The sequence below is a fragment of the Zalophus californianus genome, chromosome 13 (assembly GCF_009762305.2).
Source record: "Zalophus californianus isolate mZalCal1 chromosome 13, mZalCal1.pri.v2, whole genome shotgun sequence".
In the NCBI taxonomy this organism is placed as follows: domain Eukaryota; kingdom Metazoa; phylum Chordata; class Mammalia; order Carnivora; family Otariidae; genus Zalophus; species Zalophus californianus.
The window spans coordinates 94,166,327-94,185,052 of NC_045607.1; the positions used below are offsets into that span (position 1 = coordinate 94,166,327).

The 18,726-nt window shown below is 62.7% G+C and overlaps 1 protein-coding gene across 3 annotated transcripts in view; it reads right to left on the reverse strand.

Annotated features, from left to right (window-relative positions):
• Window positions 1–1,779: 1,779 nt before the first annotated feature.
• PHF2 (PHD finger protein 2) overlaps window positions 1,780–18,726 on the reverse strand; it is a 76,052-nt gene continuing 59,105 nt past the window's right edge. For all 3 annotated transcript variants that reach the window (XM_027615573.2, XM_027615568.2, XM_027615569.2), the window contains 11 exons: window positions 17,587–17,955; window positions 14,709–14,828; window positions 14,249–14,364; window positions 12,683–12,861; window positions 12,535–12,605; window positions 11,740–11,903; window positions 6,913–7,187; window positions 5,512–5,607; window positions 4,962–5,071; window positions 4,247–4,646; window positions 1,780–3,639 (listed from right to left, as the gene is read on the reverse strand). In XM_027615573.2, coding sequence (XP_027471374.2) covers window positions 3,551–3,639; window positions 4,247–4,646; window positions 4,962–5,071; window positions 5,512–5,607; window positions 6,913–7,187; window positions 11,740–11,903; window positions 12,535–12,605; window positions 12,683–12,861; window positions 14,249–14,364; window positions 14,709–14,828; window positions 17,587–17,955 — 1,989 coding nt within the window. In that variant the 3' untranslated portion in view covers window positions 1,780–3,550. The remainder of the gene's footprint in view (window positions 3,640–4,246; window positions 4,647–4,961; window positions 5,072–5,511; window positions 5,608–6,912; window positions 7,188–11,739; window positions 11,904–12,534; window positions 12,606–12,682; window positions 12,862–14,248; window positions 14,365–14,708; window positions 14,829–17,586; window positions 17,956–18,726) is intronic.

The following is an 18,726-nucleotide window of genomic DNA, read 5'->3' on the forward strand; positions in this document are numbered from 1 at the left end:
AACCTTGACAGCCGAGGTCGGAAGCAGTGTGTGCATTTACACGTGCTGGGGGCACCGGACGCCAGCCCCCGTGCCAGTCAGATGGACCAGGCCCACTGCAGTAACACACGGCTCCAAAGAGGTCTGGCGTGCAACTTGGTCTTTGCTCTTGCAAAGTCCACGGCGGTCAGGTGGCTCTCTCCAGAGCGGCCCTGCTCAGGGCGGGGACTGCAGCCGCTGGCCTCCTGTGGTTCCCCCAGCCGGTGCTCCTCTCACGCAGCCCGCACGCCACCAGGCCACTGGGAAATGGCGAGCTAGGGCCTCGTGTCAGGACGCCCGTGAGCGCGGCCCCTGGACGGGGCTCTGGAGGAGCGAGAGGGACCGCCCAACCTCGTGGCCGTCCACGCGCCACGGACCTGGCGTGGCCACGGCTCTGGGGGTGGGGCCTCAGACCTCGAGCCCATGTGGCTGTCCCGCGTGGTGGCGTCAGAAAGCCCCGGGAGCCGGCGGTGAAACCTGGGAGGAAGGAAGCGTTGCGGCGGGAAAGCCAGGCCCTCTGTAGGAAGGGCCTAAGCAGCGTCCCTGGGGGCCCCATGGATGGGCTGGCCGGGCCCCTAGAGCTCTCTCTCCAGGCCTGCGCCGTGAGGAGGGTGGGCCATCGGGTGAGGGGCTGGTTTGCAGGCTGTGCTGGGCGCTCACTCAGGACCCCCCTCCCACTTTACTGTCTGGGGCTGTCAGCTTCCCATGGAGAAGGGAGAAGACCCCGCAGGTCACGGCAGCTCCTGGCACCCACCGCCCTGGCACGGGCACACCCAGCCAGGGACCATGTGGGGACCTCACATAGGCGGCCGCGGCCCCAGTGAGGGTACAGGGTTCCCTGGGTGCAGCCCAGGTCAGGGCCTGGGGCCCAGGGGATGCTGAGTGGCACCTGGGAGCCTCTCCCCAGGCCCTAGGCCTCAGCCCCCAGCCCCCAGACAACCCCTGAAGGTCCAATCTCGACAGCCACACGAAGGTGGGGGACCCAGCAGTAGCCAGATGGCCCAACCTCCAGGATGTGGGCCCAGGCACATGGCGGCTGTGGGGTGACAGTGTAGGGGCCCCCGGAGGGGCCACAGGACAAATTCTGGCTGGATCTGGGCCGGGATGAGACAGCTGCAAGCAGGGTGAGCGCCCAGGTCAGGGGTGTGCAGAGGTTACCACATCGTGTGGGATCCAGCAGAGGGGACTTAGGTGGTCAGGTGCTCTGGGAGAATGCCACGTCCAAGGGCCCAGCCATGTCTGAGATGCCCAACAGAGGGGCAGCCCCTTCCAGGCAGGAGGACAGGTGCCCAGAGCCCCCACCATGACCCACCCTGAGTTCCGCTAAGGTCCTGGAGGCACTCAGCCACAGTGCGGGATAGAGGAGGTCTACCTGGATGGAGGGAACAAAAGCTCAGTCGGAAGAAGCGACGAGGGCACCAGGCGCTACATGTCGATGCTTCGTAACACATGGCACATAATGCATTGCCACCAACAGCTCATCTGAACACAACCCCCACTGATGCTCCCAGCTGTGAGGACTGGAGGCCCCCGGGGATGCTCCGAATGCTGCCTGCCCCCACAGGCTCTCCTGGCAGCTCCTGCAGGCTGGTGCGGGGCACTGTGCTTTGCGGTGCAGGCAGTGCGTGCTTTCCGAGGAGAATGCTGGCCGCCCCACCCGGGCCCACGCCCCCAGCCCCCCGCGCTCCCTCCCACCACCCCCACTGCAGGAGTAGATGCTGCCAGATGAGTAGGAATGACACAGACATGGTTCTGTACAAAACCTGAAATATTTTTACTCTTTTAAAACTTTGATCTAAGATGTCTTAGATCTCATGGACTCGATACAAGAGTAATATGAATTGGGAAATAAAACACTTTAATAGCCACGGTAAACTTTGTTAGAAATGTACATGTTGCCAAATAATAATAATAATAAACTTTAAAAAATAAAAGAGAGAGAGAGAGAACAGCTTGATGGCCGGGTTAGAGTATATAAATGTTCAACGAGGACGGGAAAGGAAGCCTCGTGGACGCCAGGACGGCACAGTGGGCGCAGCCGGCGCCCAGCGAGCTTGCCCGCCAGCCTCGGGGCCGGGCCTCGCGGACTCGGCGCCCAGGGACGGGCATATAAACCAAGCTCATAAGAAATGTACAAATATAAAAAGCTACAAACATTAATAAATTACAGCATCACAAAACACAGAAACACTTCACAAGGTGCTAAGTAAAATAACTGCATCCCCACCCCCTTCGCCAACGAGAAGGAAACAAAGAGCTGGTGTCCGCGTGGAGACCTCTCCCATCTCGTGCGGCTCGCTGCCGCCGAGACAGAAGGCTCCAGGGACACGTGTTTTTCAGGCAATACCTTAGTTCCTAAAAGAAGAAAGTAACACCAACGGGAACAGTAAACAGAAAGAAGGAGGCAAACCCAAGTGTTCGTCATACTCGGCAAAAAACTCGTATAAATGTTAATGACAGACTCTCTAGAAAGAAATCCCTAAAGATACTTTTACTCTTATAAAAAAGAAGTTATTTAAAAAGCTATTTACACGCTACATTCTATGAAAAATATGCTTCAGGAGATACATCTAAAATTAAAATACAGGATTGCCTGAGAAACAACTCCAGCCCCTCCGTGTCGACGGGCGGACGTTCGGTCCAGGGTCCACCCAGGGACTCGACACCAAACACGGACAGATGACAAGACAGACGTGCCGGGCCCCATGTCCTCGGGCCGCCCCGTCGCCATCCACCCCGCCAGGCGGGGTGCCTCAGCTGAGAAGTGCTTCTCGGAGTGTAGCCCGCGGGGCAGCGTGGGGCCCACCCTCATGGCTTAGCCTGGGCCACCAGGCCCCACGTTACGGCTGGGCCCGACCCTTCTGGGGGGACCCCATGACGGCGCCCCCACCCACTAACACACGGACCCCGCTGCCGGCCCCAGCATCCCGAGAAAGGCCCTGGCCATTCGGGGCACGACACCCACCATCCGGCCCGCCACCCGCTGCCCGGGGAGCACAGAGGCCCCTCTCCTGGCCGGGCTGCATGCTCTCTGGACTGTCTGAGAATCACTTGGGAAGAGTAGGGGGGGGCACATAATACCCTATTTTCTCCTCCTCTTCCTCTCTAGTGTTCTTTGCCTTTTTTAAGCCTCTGGAGGCTACCAGCCTGTGGCCAGCTCAGACTCTGGGCCTGGTGAGCATTGGCTCACTCCTTCCTCAAAGGACTCATGCTCCCAGCAGAGCTGCAGAAGCCCTGCGATCACACCCACATCAGGGGTACCCGGAGGCTCTCCTGAAACTGGAATGGTCCTCAAACAGGCAGGGCCGAGTTTCGGGAACTGGTCACTCTAAGCAACTTGAGAAAGGACGTCTGTCCACATTGGTGAGCTCCGCCTGCTGAAGCAACAGATGCTCATATGGGGGGAGTGGTGGCCGGGAGGGGGCCAGGCCCTCCCCGGGGTGAGGCAGCGTGGCCACCCTCCTGGGGGCTGATGTTCTAGCGGGGCTCCGGGGGTCCTGAGCGGAGCAGAAGGATCCTGGCTTTCCAAACTTTAAAGGAGCAGTTTTCCGTTCCGATGAATTTTCAAAATTTTTCCAAGCCTCTGCTTGGCGGTGGCCATGCCCTTCTTTGTACGTTTTCCTGGAGGCAGAGGAGAAGACAGGAAAATGCCAAGTGAGCGAGAGGCCAGAGGAGCCCCTCCTTGAGCCCCCGCCCTCTCCAGAAGGCGGACCTGCGGGACCTGAGCCCTGGGCACCCCCAGACCCTGCGAAACCACCAGCGGCCAACGAAGTGCCCTGCCTAGAGGCTGAGGTGACCAGGACGGGGGACAGCATTACTCCAGAGTGAGGCCCGTCCCACCTTGTGTCCGCGGCCGGCCGGGCTTCATGGCCAGGGTGCAGGCCGACTGGGGGCCTGGGGGTGAGAGTGGGGGCACCCAAGGGACCTAGTTAGCAGTCCCACTGCCAAATCGCCTGGGGGAGCCTGGAACCCCTTGGGCCCCTCCCAGCGAACCCTCAGCAAACTGCTGGCCACACCCCGACTTCAAGCCAGGCCCCAAAGCCGAGGCCACCAGACCAGCCTCAGCACGGTGAGTGATCGTAGCTTTCCACCTTGAAAGGGACTGTTTCTTCCACATGCTGGCCACGTGTGTGGCTACAGACACGGGGCCACGGTGGACGGGGCAGGCCTGCTGGCACCTACGGCACAGTCCCAGAGCAGGGCCGCTCAGGGCACGCGGGCACGGTACCTTTGGCAGCGGCGTTGTTGGGGGATGACGCGGAGGGCCGCCTCTGCGAGAGGAAGACCCCAGGGGCCATGGGCTGGGAGGCACGGCCAGCCTGGGCCCCTGCAAAGGCTCCGGCCGCGGTGTACTCGTGGTCCGCCAGGCTGCTGCTGTGTGCCTCAGGCGGGGGCTCGGGTGAGCTGCCCTCCTGTGAGGCCTGGCTGCTGGCCGTGCTGGTGGAGGCTGGGGTGGTGGAGGCCGGGGTGGTGGAGGCCGGGGTGGTGGAGGCCGGGGTGGTGGAGGCCGAGGTGGTGGAGGCCGAGGTGGTGGAGGCCGAGGTGGTGCTGGTGGAGGCCGAGGGGGAGGGAGTGTTGGGAGCCAGCTTCCTTTTGGTGTTCTTTTTCTTCCTGCTCTTCTGCTCCTCCTTTGAACAAAGCATACGGTCCGGCTCCAGCCACTGAGGAACTGGACTTAGCAGCAGCCCAAGCCCCACCCCCATTCACCATGAACCCCAGAGCAGCGCTGGGGCCTGTGCAGGGACCAGCATGGCCCCTGCGTGAGGGGAGGTGGCACCAGCATTCAGCCGCAGTGGACACACATCCCCACCCGACTCGGAGCTTCCAGGGGATGTGCTGCCGGCTCCCACCTCCCCAGCCCCCCACTCCCAGGGGTCAGCAATACTCGGATGTCCCCAGGCCTGCGACAGCTCCCAGCCTGGGCGGGCTGGGCCCCTCCTCACCTGCTGGGACAGCTTGGCTGCAGCAGCTGCCAGCCCGGTCTCGATGGAAGCCACTCTGGTGCCCTCACGCACAGGCCTGTCCTGCCTTGGCACCGATGGGCCGACCCTCGCTGCAGGAGAGAACACCCGCCTGCTTAGAGTGGCTGCCCAGCCCGAACCCCCCTCCCCAGCCCCCTTGGCCCTGCCCCAGTCTGTGCCCGAGTCTCTGGGACACTTCACAACTCAGGGAGGGTCGGCATGAGCCCCAGCGTGAAGGGCCCCCATGCCAGCAAGACAAGAGAGAGCAGGAAGGGGTCACACAGATGGTGGACAAGACCCCCATCCATGGGCTGCCATGACCCGGCCAGGTGCAGAGATGGCCTTCCTAGGGCTGCTCATTCAGGACAAACCAGGTGTGGGACCAGCCCCCCACTGTCCACCCCACTCGCAGGAGCTGGGGTGCCTTTGGGGGAGAGTGCAGCCCCAGTCAGGCTCCCACAGGCAACCAGCCCCACCAGCAGCCCTCACAGAGCGACGGGCAGGGGACACACTGCCCAGCTCCCAGCACTACCTGTGGGGCTGTAGGGAGCGTCGTCAGAGCCTTTCCTCCGCTTGGACCGGGACTTGAAGACCGGACTGTCCTCGTCAGACTCCAGGGAGGGGTAAACTAGGGGGGCAGGGGAGAAAGGCCTGAGCCAGCCGTGCCATGGGGGGAGCCAGCCGACCTTGTGAGCCACTGTCCCTCCTGGCACATGCTCGGGCACAGGCGGCCCCAAAACCACCCGGCCGAGGGCCCCCCAAGACCCAGGGAGGGCAGGGACTGGCCAGACAAGAGGCCCCGGCAACCCCCATGGGCACTGCCCCAGCCTGGCTGCAGTGTCCACTGTGCTTCCCAGAACGCCCCCTTCTCTGCTGCTGAGTCCACTGGAGGCTGCCGTCCCAGCAAGTCTCTGAGGAGGGAGCCCCGCCCAGGAGCCCTGGGGGCCTCCCAGGTGCCCCCGCTCAGCTTCATCCTTCCATCCGGGGCGCGCCCTGCCCCCCACAGGAGCCCAGAGGGGGCGCTCACTGCTGTCAGTCTGTGTCCACCAGATGGGGCCGGGCCAGCCTCCCCTCGGGAGGGCTCTCCAGGGGCAGGAGTGTGAGCTCGGGGGCATCAGGACTGAAGGCAGACCCGGCACCACTGGGGCCAGCACATCCCAGGCCCTGGGGCATCCTACGCATCCCTGGGGGGGCAGGCCAAGGTGTGCAGGCAGGTGCGCACTCCTGGGCCCCTCCCCTCGGGGCAGCCTGGAGCCCCCGCCGAGGGCACAGCCTGGAGGGCTGTGGTGGGGGGTGAGGGGTCATGCCCTCAGGGTCCCTGCTCTGCCCCCCTCAGATGTGGGCCACTGGGCCACTGTGGGCACCAGAGTGGCTCCCTCCCACCTGTTGTTATTCACACAGAGACAGGGTGGATGGGGTCTCAACGTGTCTGAGCGTACGGCCGTGTGGGGGATGGCTGGGCCGGTCCTCAGAAGGCAAGACGGGTATGGACCCCCAACCCAGCACACCCCGTCCCAGGTCCGTGCCCGGGGGCACCACGGCCACGGCCACACAAAACGCCTGCACCAGCGAGCACAGCGGCAGTGTCCACAGTGGCCAAGAGGAGGAAGCCACCAGGCGACTGCGAGCAGCCGACGGTGAGCATGTGTGCCGCCGGCGCTGACTCTGGCTGCGCCGTAACGAGCCCGCGAAGGACTGCCTGCACCCAGGACATGATGCACGCGGACGGGAGACTCGGGGGCCAGGGAGGGTTCCCTTCTGGGTGGTGACAATGGCGCACACTCCACTGAGTTACGTGCTTCTGAAGGCGAGCTTTCCTATCTCCTAAAGAAGAGCCAGGGTCTCCACACGAGGACGAGCCCCAGCAGCACTGCGGAGAGGCCCCTCCCAGGGGGGCAGGCCGGGGCCCGCCCGCACCCCCCACAGGGCTCACCGTAGTCTGAGTCCTTGAAGCAGGCGTCCAGGTGGTCCTGCTCCTCCTCGTAATCGTCCAGGTCCACGCTGTTCTTGGCCACCCTCTTCAGCAGCCGCTTGCCCGCGCTCTTGCCGCCACCCCCGTTCTTCCGGGCACCGTGGGCCGCCAGTGAGCTGCCCTTGGCCTGGCCGGCGCCCCACGTGGTCTGCAGGCAGGAGTCAGAGGCCTGCAGGTTGGCCATGGACAGCATTCCCTGAATGGCTTCCTGCGTGCTGGGGGAGGCCGGGGGCTGGCTGGAGGCACAGAGAGATAGGCACTCAGCCCACACAGCCCATGGCCCACGACCCTCAGCACTTAGCCCATAGCCCACAGCCTGTGGTCCACAGCACTCGGCCCACAGTCCACGGGACAGAGCCCATGGCCCAGCCCACAGCCCACGACCCTCAGCACTTAGCCCATAGCCCACAGTCCGTGGCCCACAGCACTCGGCCCACAGCCCATGGGACAGAGCCCATGGCCCAGCCCACAGTCCGTGGCCCATGGCACTCAGCCCACAGCCCACAGCCCATAGCGCTCAGTCCATAGCCCACGGCCCAAGGCACTCAGCCCACAGTACTTAGTCCACAGCCATGGCACTCAGCCCACAGCCCACAACCCTCAGCACTTAGCCCATAGCCCACAGTCCACGGCCCTCAGCACTCAGCCCACTGCCCACAGCCCATGGTCCACAGCACTCGGCCCACAGCCCACGGGACAGAGCCCATGGCCCAGCCCACAGTCCACGGCCCTCAGCACTCAGCCCACTGCCCACAGTCCGTGGCCCATGGCACTCGGCCCACAGCCCACAGCCCATAGCGCTCAGTCCATAGCCCACGGCCCAAGGCACTCGGCCCACAGTACTTAGTCCACAGCCATGGCACTCAGCCCACAGCCCAGGGCTCACAGCCCAGGCACCCTCCCACCCAGTGGCCAGAAGGCAGCATGGGGTGCAGCACAGTGGTAGCTGATGACTCCCACTTAGAAATGGCCAGTCCTCTGTCCCCACACTCTGCAGGGACAGAGAAGAGCGTGGAGAGGGAACACAGGGAGAAGTGAGGGAGAGAAGGGAGCAGAGAGGGGGGGATGCCCGTTCTTGCCTCTGACAACTGCTCCCTCCCACCTGTTCTCTACGCGATGACCACATGTCAGCTCAGCCCCAGCTCAGCTCCTCTCAGTCACTCCACGGATGCCCAGCTTCCCTGAGGCCGCCTCCCGCTGACCTGACCCCGGCACCCGCTGCCCTCCGGCTCCTGGCCCTGCCGCCCCCAGTGTCCTGCCACACCCTCTTTGCCTGCCCCATGCCCACCCCCCATCACCTCCTCCCAGCTGCACCGGCTCCCTCCCTCCGGGACCTGCTCTGGCTTCCGAGATACCCAGTGAGGTTGTGCCACTACCTTGGCACCATGTTCTCTGCTGGCCTGGGCTCTGGGAGGGGTAGGCAGCCCTCCCCCCAACACCCCCCTCCCCCGCCCCGTGCACAGCAGGGTCCTGGATATGGCTGGATGGGGAGAGCGCTCAAAGCCCAGGCCTGGGCTCCTCCAGAAGCTTCACTCACCTCCTCCTCCCAGTGGACCCTCCCATGGGATCCTGCTGGGCCTCCTCGGGGGACCTCCTCAGCTACCAGCCCAGGCAGCTCCCAGTGGCCCTGGACTAGCAGGCGTCTCCCCTTAGGAGCCATTTCTGGCCCTCGTTGTTACCCATCACCCCAGGCTTTGGCCACAGGGGGCAGGACAGTCCACCCTGGCCTGCAGGGCCCCCAGCCAAACCACTGCATCGGGCCCTCCTGGGCTGACCCTCCCTCCCCTCCCTGGACCCCCAGGAGACAGGACCAGGAGCCAGGCATGGGGTGATGGACCCACAGGCTGGCTTAGCCCTCCACCCCACCACAGACCCAGAAGGCCCAGGGAGCAGCCACAGGGTCTCACCCTGATGTCTGACCTCCAGGCCCCCGCCTGCTCCATGTGCCTGCAGGGTATGGACCCACCTGCAGGACTACTGTGACCCCAAAGCAGTACCCAAAGTATCAGTCCACACAGGCCCTCCTGGGGGTTCTGCATCCTCTGCATCTCATGCCACTCCCTCCCCACCCCCAGCCCCAGCCCCACCTCCAGGTGTTTGAAGCACATTTAGTAAGACTGTTTAAATGAAAAGGGGCCGTGCGTCCCCACTCAGAAATGGGAGCTTCCCAAACCTGGGGCTGGAGGGTTGGGGGAGACTGAGTTGGCCCCAGGGAGCAGATACAGAGCGCCCCTGAAGGTCCTGGGGGCCCAGTGAAGCAAGCTTGGTCAGAAGCCGTCCTGCCAGGTCACTGCTGGGCTCCAGGCCAGGGACTCTGGCCCCCCACAGGCAGCCCTCCAAAAATACCACCTCCCTGGGCCCTGTCCCAGACACAGTGGACTTCAGTGTTCTGGTTTCTGCTGGAATCAAACAGGACTGCAGTTCAAAGCCAAAACAGTGGGAAAATCAGTCTGGCCAGACCCCTGCACAGTCAGGAGCTCCTGGCCCCTCTGCCCCACTCCTGTGATGCAGCCTGCCCCATCCACACTGCACAGGCAAAGGGCTGTCCAGATCCGACCAGGAGCACACAGCGTATCACTGCTGCACCAGACCACTGACCTGCACAGGAGACAGCAGGAGCCCACGCCGGCCCAGCACCCGCTACACCCAGCTCTTAGGTGCGGATGTGGCCCCATCAGCCCTGCCCTGAAGGTCTGGGCCTCCTCACCCAGCCTCAAGGCTGGGCAGTCACCAGGCTTCCCGCAGGGACAGGACACCCAGTGCGAGCGTCCCCTGCCCCGGAGCCGGCGTGGTCCCAGCTCAGCTTGGCTGCAGCCGACAGGGAGGCCCATGGAGCCCAGGGCAGCATGCGGCACGGGCCGCCGGTCTGTCCACACAGGGCCGGCCAATCAAGAAGCAAAGTCTAACCAGAGCACATGGAAAATAATCTCTTAATCCTCCAATTATCATACCAAAATCCTCTCCTCCCACCCCCAGCGGTAAACACTCAGCAAACCATGCACAAGAAATTAACATATTTCCCTCCATTTTTTTCAGCTGTTTTTTCCCAACAGCGAAAACTTAAAACAGAGCAAATGGACCATCAAAAACTGACCTGCTCTCCAAATGGGAGATTGGGAAGAGGAAGTGCCTGCAGCGGACAGAGGGGGTGGGCCTGGTGGGCACGTGTGCACACATGTGGGTGGGTGTGGGTGCACACGTGCATGGGGCCCACGTGCGTGTCTGCAGAGCTGTGAGCAGCGCACCCACTCACAGGCCGCCCTCCTCCCCGGGGCTGAGCCCAGGCCGCAGTGCCCGTGTCTCCGCACCTCTCCTGGGACCCTGCCTCCCCGGGGTCTGAACACAAATGGCTATAGCTGAGGTGCGGGCTAGGCAGAGTTCCTCCAGAAGAAAGGCACCCCCAAGGCGGTGCGGGGCCAGGGCCACAGCAGCGCCCTCCTGGAAAGGGGGTCACAGTCAGACAGCTCCCAGCAAAGGGGCCTCAGGCCAGGTCCCGCCCAGCACATCTGTGCAGTGAGGGGCCCACTCTGCACATCGACAGAAACCACTGAGCGCCGAGCGGGAGCGCACACCCAGAGGGCTGCCCACGCGGCCAGCCACGCGCCACGCCCCCAGGGAGAACGCGCCTCCGGCCATCTGTGAACACAACACAGCTCACAGAACAGACGTCCCCGAGAGAAGGCACAGCCATTGGTCAGCAGGAGCCCTTCCCAAGCACGGCCGAATCCACCTCCTCGGCCCCTGTGTGTCTGACACCAGCCAGGTGTGCAGCCTCCTCGCGGGCCCGCACAGCCCTGGGACCTCGATTCTGCAAACACGGCCTCGGAGGCAGACAGAGGGGACCGAGCACCGCGCAGGCCGCACGAGCCTCGCCTTCCTCAGGCAGGTCACCCCTGCCTGGGCCGCCTCCCAGCAGCGTGGCCTTGAGCAAGCTGCCCTGCCACGGGAGTCTGCTCTGTCCTGAGGACTAGCAGGGCACCAGCCCCCACGGCGGCGGAGGTCCCCCCACCGGGGAGGCTGTGACCCCCTGGTTATCTGTCTGTGGTACTTATGAAAATCCCACTTACAAACAAGGTTTAGCTGGGTGGAGAAAGACTTCAACCAGGGCCATCACCAGAGAACCGAGCCGAGGCCCTTCACCCAGTAAAGCGTGGAGGGCTCAGTCCATTCCGCTCACATTGGAGGCCGGGCCGGGCAGGCCTGGGCAGAAGCAATCTTGCCACCCGGGCCTCCATGGCTGCAGTGAGTGGGCTCCCTGGACGCACGTGGGGACTCAGGGACAGTCTGGCTTGGTCCCCGTTCGCCCCCAGTTGGGTGTGGTCACCTGGGAACCTGGCAGATCCAGCCCTTCCCCGAGGCTCTTCTGTCCCCAAGCTCTGAAGCGAACGTCTCCCTCCCTCGGGGTGAGGTCTCTGCAGCCCTGGGTCCCAAAGACACCAAGTGCCCTTGACCAGGAGGCTGGGCATGTGCCATGGAAAATTTCCTGCGTCACCTCCACAGCATTTGGGGCATGTCTAGAGAGACACAGCTGGACGACACAGCCCGGAACCCAGCCCTGCTCCTCCGCAGGCCCCCAGAGGGGGCAGCCCCTCCGACGCTCTCACACGGCCCCACACCCACGGCCGCCCAGCCTCCCCCACGCCTGCCGTCTGGCTGTCCAGGAGCTCTGCACACCCTGGGGGCCGGTGGGACTAGCTCCCACTCAGCTCCCTGGCCAGCCGGCACCCCTCTGCTGAGTGGGTCCTGCTCTGGGCGCCTGACTCCGGACGGGGCCGGGCCCCCACGTACCTGCTGGGGTTGTACTCAAGCGCGCCGACCTCCTCGCTGGCTTGCAGCAGGTCCAGGATGCCCGCGGCCGAGCCCACGCCCTCCTTCTTCCCTTTGGCGTTGCGGGCGGGCTTGGTGTCTGTATCGATGTGCAGCGAGCCCTCGTCCGAGGAGTCGTCACTCTGCTGCGGGGACAAAGCCACAGGTCAGAAGGGGTTTGGGGGAGAGCTGCTGTTTCCCTCTGGCCAGAAAAAGCCGTTCCTCACAGTTTATGAAGAGCCAGCCTTTGTACTGAGCACTGCGGGCGGGGCTGGGCCCCGGGGCTTTCCGCCAGGACTGCGGGCCTGCCCCAGAGGACGGAGCTGTCGCCACGCCCTGCCCTGTTTGCCCGTGAGCCCCAGCCCTGACCACAGATACGAGAGGAGCCACGTGGCTGGGCAGAGAGCCGGTGGGAGCTCACGCCCACGCTCGGGGGGCCCCGCCAGCCCCCGGCTGGTGGCTCCTGGGTGGGAGGTGGCCCAACCTCAGCCTCCACAGCACCGTGGCAGGCCTGGCCCCGCGTCCCCCCCATTCATTACCGTCGTGGCGGGCAGCCACTCAGAGACCCGCAGACCTCCGCGTGCCATCCCTCCTCCGCGGGGCCACGGCCAGGACCCAGGCCACCTTCCCCATGAGAACACCCGAGACAAGGTAGAGACGACCCCTTTCGCAGCCCGCACGCAAGGCCGTCAGCCAGGTCCCGCTGCGTGGCAGGACCGCCCGAGACAAGGACGGACACCAGGCTCGGCCTCCTGGGCCCGGCACAGGTGCGCTCACCTTATAGAGTGCCGAGTCCAGCTTTGGCTTCGTAGCGGGCGAGGCCAGAGGCTCCTTCCCGTCCAGCAAGACTGAAAGCACAGCAGACGTGCGTCTGGCAGAGGTCTTGGGAGGACGGCCCACTCCCCACCCTCACGCCCTCACTCACAAGACAAATCTCTCTTGGGGGTGCTCCTCTTCCTCCTGATGGGAAACTCGTCAATCTTGAGCTCCCCGTCGTCCGACACATACTCGTACTCATCCCGCACCGGCTGGGGCTTGTCCTCCTTGAAGCTCTGCACGGCCCCAAACACGCCTGGGCTGGGCTGCGGCTTGAGGGCCTTGGAGCTAGGGTGGCAGGAGCGGGGCGTTCAGTGCCCCCCTGCACCCCATCCGGGGCCTCAGAGGACCAGCAGCTGGCCACACGCATCCGCGTCCCGTCCCCGTCCCCCAGGCTCTTCCCGGACGCCGTGGCCCCAGCGAGGACGGCACAGGGCCCACGGGGTGGGTGCCCGGCCCCTCCTCAGGCTGTTTGAGGGCGTGCCCCTCACCGCCCCCCACCTTGGGGTCCAGCACCAGCTCGGTTTCAGACGGAGCCAGCACCAATGGACCGGGTTCCCCGCGGAGCTATTTCGGAAAAATAAATTCCGCTATCCTTCAGCTGGGCCTCCCCTCAGGGCGAGGCAGGGTTCTGGCCGTGCCCAGCAATGGGGACAGCAGGCGGGGGCAGGGCCGTCGTCAGCTTGCACCGGGACGGCTCCCACTCCCGGCGGCGGGCAGCCTTGTGGGATGTGGGCGAAGCAGGGGCACACACATCTGTGACACGGTTGGAGACCTGTCCGCGGCCACCTCCTCCGTCTCCAAAGCCCCCGGGGCCCAGCACCTGAGCTTTGGACCATCACCGGCATGTCCAGGGCCATGAAGTCAGGCACCGGGCCCTCGGACCAGACCCACCCCACCTGCTCACCGAGCAGCCTCAGCCCAACGCCAAGAGTTCTCAAGAATAAGGCCCCATCATCCCAGGCTCTGCAGGGCCCCAGACGTTGCCCGGCCCCATTTCCCCACCACCTGCAACAAGGGAACTGAAGCCCACGGCAGAATGCTAGCCCCCTTCCCACTGGGATGCGCTGCTTCCTACCGAGGGGCACCCACCCCGACTTCAGATTGAGCAAGCAACTGCAATGAGAGACCACACTAGTTGGGGCGTGTCAGCGGGCCAAGTGTGGCCGGCCTGCCAAGCTGGTCGGCAGACACACACCTGTCCCACGGTCTGGAACCCAGACATGCCCACTTCCACACAAACACCCTCCCAGGCTGGGTGCTCCACCTCTCAGCACAGTGTCACCTCCTCCAGGAAGCCCTCCTGATTTCTCAGGCCCCAGAAGCCCCACAAATCTTTCTTCCAGAGTCCCCATTTCAGCCATAATTTTAGGTACATTTGAGAATACCGGGTTCACACTGGCCTCTGGGCCCCAAGGCCAGGGCCCTGACCCACCCTACCTCTTTTCTCCCAGCCCAGGACAGCAACTGGGCTACAGCCACCGAGTCACGCTCTTGCCCTCTGCCCCCTCTCCAGCTGTCAGAGCCACCAGCCTGGGAGGTAGGGAAGGGCTCTGCCAGCCCAGGAGGGGGCCTCACCTGGGGAGCCCTCCACAAAGGCGTGTGTGTGCTGTGTGCATGCTGTGTGCGAGCATGTGTGATGGGGGAGGGCACGTGTGCATGAGCCTGCACATACCCCAGCAGTCTCTTGTTGAAGGAAAACGAGAACTTGGGGTCCTTGCTCCCTGAGAGAGGACACTTCTCCAACTTCTGCTCTTCCTCCATCTTCAGCAGAGAGTCAGGTTTGCTGTTCTGAAAAGCAAACCCAGTACCCTCCTTGAGCCCCACACAGGCAACCAGTGGGCCGAGTGGTTGCGACAGGCCAGCCTCCTCCCTCTGACCACATCATCCAGGAACCCCCCTTCTCTGTAGCCTGGGGCCTGCAAGACACTGTCCAGCTCCAGGGAGTGTGAGTTCAAGCAGGGCCGTCCATCGACTCGGACAGTGGCACACCCAGCCCCTTCAACCCGTGCCTATGGAAGGCAGCCCCACGGAGGCCACACTTACACCTATACCTTCACTGCCCACCCTGGGGACAGGTGGACACACACCTCCTCCCACACCACCAGGCCCACGCACATCCCCGCACACCTCACCTTGTACTTCCACTTGGCTTCTGACTTGCTCTTAGTTTGCTCTCGGATTTCTAGCCTCTCCACGTCATTCTGCGAGCTGATCGCCTCCTTGTTGGGCACACTCAGGACACTCTTTGTGGCCTAAGAAACAGCAGTCATGACCCAGCAGTGGATGTTGGAGGGTGTCGAGGATCCGTGAGGCTATAGGGCAAACCAAGAGCCACACAGCACACAGCCCCTGCCTCCCCACTGGCTCACATGCAAGAGCCCACCCACCCACCCACCCATCCATCCATCCACCCACCACCCACCCATCCATCCATTCATCCATCCATCTACCCATCCACCCACCACCCACCCATCCATCCATTCATCCACCACCCACCCATCCATCCATCCATCCATCCACCCACCCACCCATCCATCCACCCACCCACCCACCCATCCATCCATCCATCCATCCATCCACCCACCACCCACCCATCCATCCATCCACCATCCATCCATCCACCCACATGCCCATCCATCCACCCACCACCCACCCACCCACCCATCCATCCATCCATCCACCCACCCACCCACCCATCATCCATCCAACCATCCACCAACCCCACACCCCCCACCCCCCCCCCACCCAACCAACCCACCCACCCACCACATCCAACCCCCCCACCACACCAACCCTACATCCACCCACATCCACCCATCCATCAACCATCCACCCACCCACCCAACCCATCCACCCCCCCACCCACCACCATCCAAAACCAACCCATCCCAACCCACCACCCCACCCACCCACCCAACACCCCCACCACCATCCAACACCACCACCCCCCATCCATCCACCACAACAACCCCCCCCACCATCCATCCACCATCCATCCATCCCCCACATGCCATCCATCCATCCATCCATCCACCCACCCCCACCCATCCAACCATCCATCCATCCATCCATCCACCCCCACCACCCACCCCATCATCCATCCATCCATCCACCCATCCATCCACCCCCCACCCATCCATCATCCATCCATCATCCCCCACCACCACCCACCCATCCATTCATCCACCCATCCATCCACCCACCCACCCACCCATCCATTCATCCATCCACCCACCACCCACCCATCCATCCACCCACCACCCACCCACCCATCCATCCATCCATCCACCCACCACCCACCCACCCATCCATCCATCCATCCATCCACCCACCACCCACCCATCCAACCATCCATCCATCCATCCACCCACCCACCACCCATCCAACCATCCATCCATCCATCCACCCACCCACCACCCATCCATCCATCCTTCCATCCATCCACCCACCACCCACCCATCCATCCATCCACCCACCACCCACCCACCCATCCATCCATCCATCCACCCACCCACCACCCACCCATCCATCCACCCACCACCCACCCACCCATCCATCCATCCATCCACCCACCACCCACCCACCCATCCATCCATCCATCCATCCATCCACCCACCACCCACCCATCCAACCACCCATCCATCCATCCATCCATCCACCCACCCACCCATCCATCCATCCATCCATCCACCCATCCACCCATCCATCCATCCATCCACCCACATGCCCATCCATCCATCCATCCATCCACCCACCACCCACCCACCCATCCATCCATCCATCCATCCATCCACCCATCCATCCATCCACCCACCACCCACCCATCCATCCATCCATCCATCCACCCATCCATCCATCCACCCACCACCCACCCATCCATCCATCCACCCATCCATCCATCCATCCATCCACCCATCCATCCATCCATCCATCCATCCATCCATCCATCCATCCATCCACCCATCCATCCATCCATCCATCCATCCATCCATCCACCCACCCACCCATCCATCCATCCATCCATCCACCCATCCACCCGTCCATCCATCCATCCACCCACATGCCCATCCATCCATCCATCCATCCACCCACCACCCACCCACCCATCCATCCATCCATCCACCCACATGCTCATCCATCCATCCATCCATCCACCCACCACCCACCCACCCACCCATCCATCCATCCATCCATCCATCCACCCATCCATCCATCCACCCACCACCCACCCATCCATCCATCCATCCATCCATCCACCCATCCACCCACATGCCCACCCATCCATCCACCCATCCACCCACATGCCCACACATCCATCCATCCATCCACCCATCACCCACCCACCCATCCATCCATCCAACCTACCATCCACCATTCATGCACCCTCCCCACTTCCTCCCTCTCTCCCCCCTTCCTGCCATCCATCCATCTGTTCATCTGTTCATTCAACCCACCCTCTTTGCCTTAAGGAAGGGAAAACCGAGGTGTCCCACTGCAGACCTGTAATGCTGTCACTGACCACCCCCCACCCTGAGAAGTGGGTAATAACCTCCCACTCAATGGGGCTTGGTCTCAGACTCATGGTCCCTGAAACCCACACCTAAGGGCCTCTGGTCACACTGATAGGTCCCCAGGGACAGGTCTGCCTCTCTCACTGTCTGTAGGGGCTCAGGCCCCTCAAGTAACTGCCCACATCATAAGTCTCCCTTTTGCCTCCATACTGCCCTCCACTGGGCACCTGACCCACCTTCAGATTTCAGCCAATGCCTGGGCCCAGGAGGAGCCAATCACCTCATCCCCCCAAGTGACCCTGTGTGGTGACCCCCATCCCAGCACAGACTCCACTGCCTTCCCCATGAGGCTCCCTCCCCACTGCACCAAGCTCACCGGGGCAGAGCCCACCTACCCTGAGCCTCATAAGGACACAGCAGCCCCAGCTCCACCCCACAGGCCAGCCCCTGAGGTGTCTGCAGACCCTCTGCCCACAGACAGGAGGGTGAGGTTACCCACCTTGCCTTTCTTGGGAGGCTCGATCTTGGTCAGCGCCTCCTTGGTGTGGGCCTCCAGAAGGTCCAGGTTGGGGATGGTGGGCGAGGCTGCCCCCCTGCACTTCTTCCCTTTCTTCTTGCCCCCATCCTTGAGCTTCAGTGGTTTGGGGGGCTTTGGGGGTTTGGGGGGCTTGGGGGGCTTGGGAACTTTGGATGGCTTGGGCATCTTCACGGTTTTGGGAGTCTTTTTTTTGGATACTTTCTCCAGGAAGGACCGAGGAGGGCTGGCCTCAATAGGGGATGGGGGCTCCTCTTTCTCCCGGTCCCCAAAACAGACTTCATCTGAGGAGATGGCCGGGGTCACTTCAGGTCGGGCGGCCTTGGAGGCATTCTAGGGAAAGGAGAAGGAGAGGTGGCCAACTGCCTCCTGCCAGGAGGGCCTCAGCCCAGGCTGTGGGAGACACTCCAGCAGAAAGGACCTCTGCCTACAGTGTCATACAACACATCCGTCTACACCACCCATGGGACATGCTGACATCTATCCTACAGCATCGTGTGACACGCTCACATCTGTCTACACCGTCGTGTGACACACATCTGTTTACACCATCATGTAACACATCCGTCTACACCACCCATGGGACATACTGACATCCATCCTAGAGCATCGTGTGACACACTCACATCTGCCTACAGCATTGTGTGACACACTCACATCTGTCTACACCGTCATGTGACACACATCTGTCTACATCAACATAAAATACATCCATCTACACCACCCATGGGACATGCTGACATCCATCCTAGAGCATCGTGTGACACACTCACATCTGCCTACAGCATTGTGTGACACAGTCACATCTGTCTACACCGTCATGTGACACACATCTGTCTACACCAACATAAAATACATCCATCTACACCACCCATGGGACATGCCGACATCTATCCTACAGCATCGTGTGATACGCTCACATCTGTCTACACCACTGTGTGACATACTCACATCCTACAGCATCGTGTGACACGCTCACATCTGTCTACACTGTGTGACACATTCACATCCTATACCATCATGTAACATGCTCACATCTGTCTACACCATCGTGTGACACACTCACATTTGTCTACACCAACATACAACACATCCATCTACACC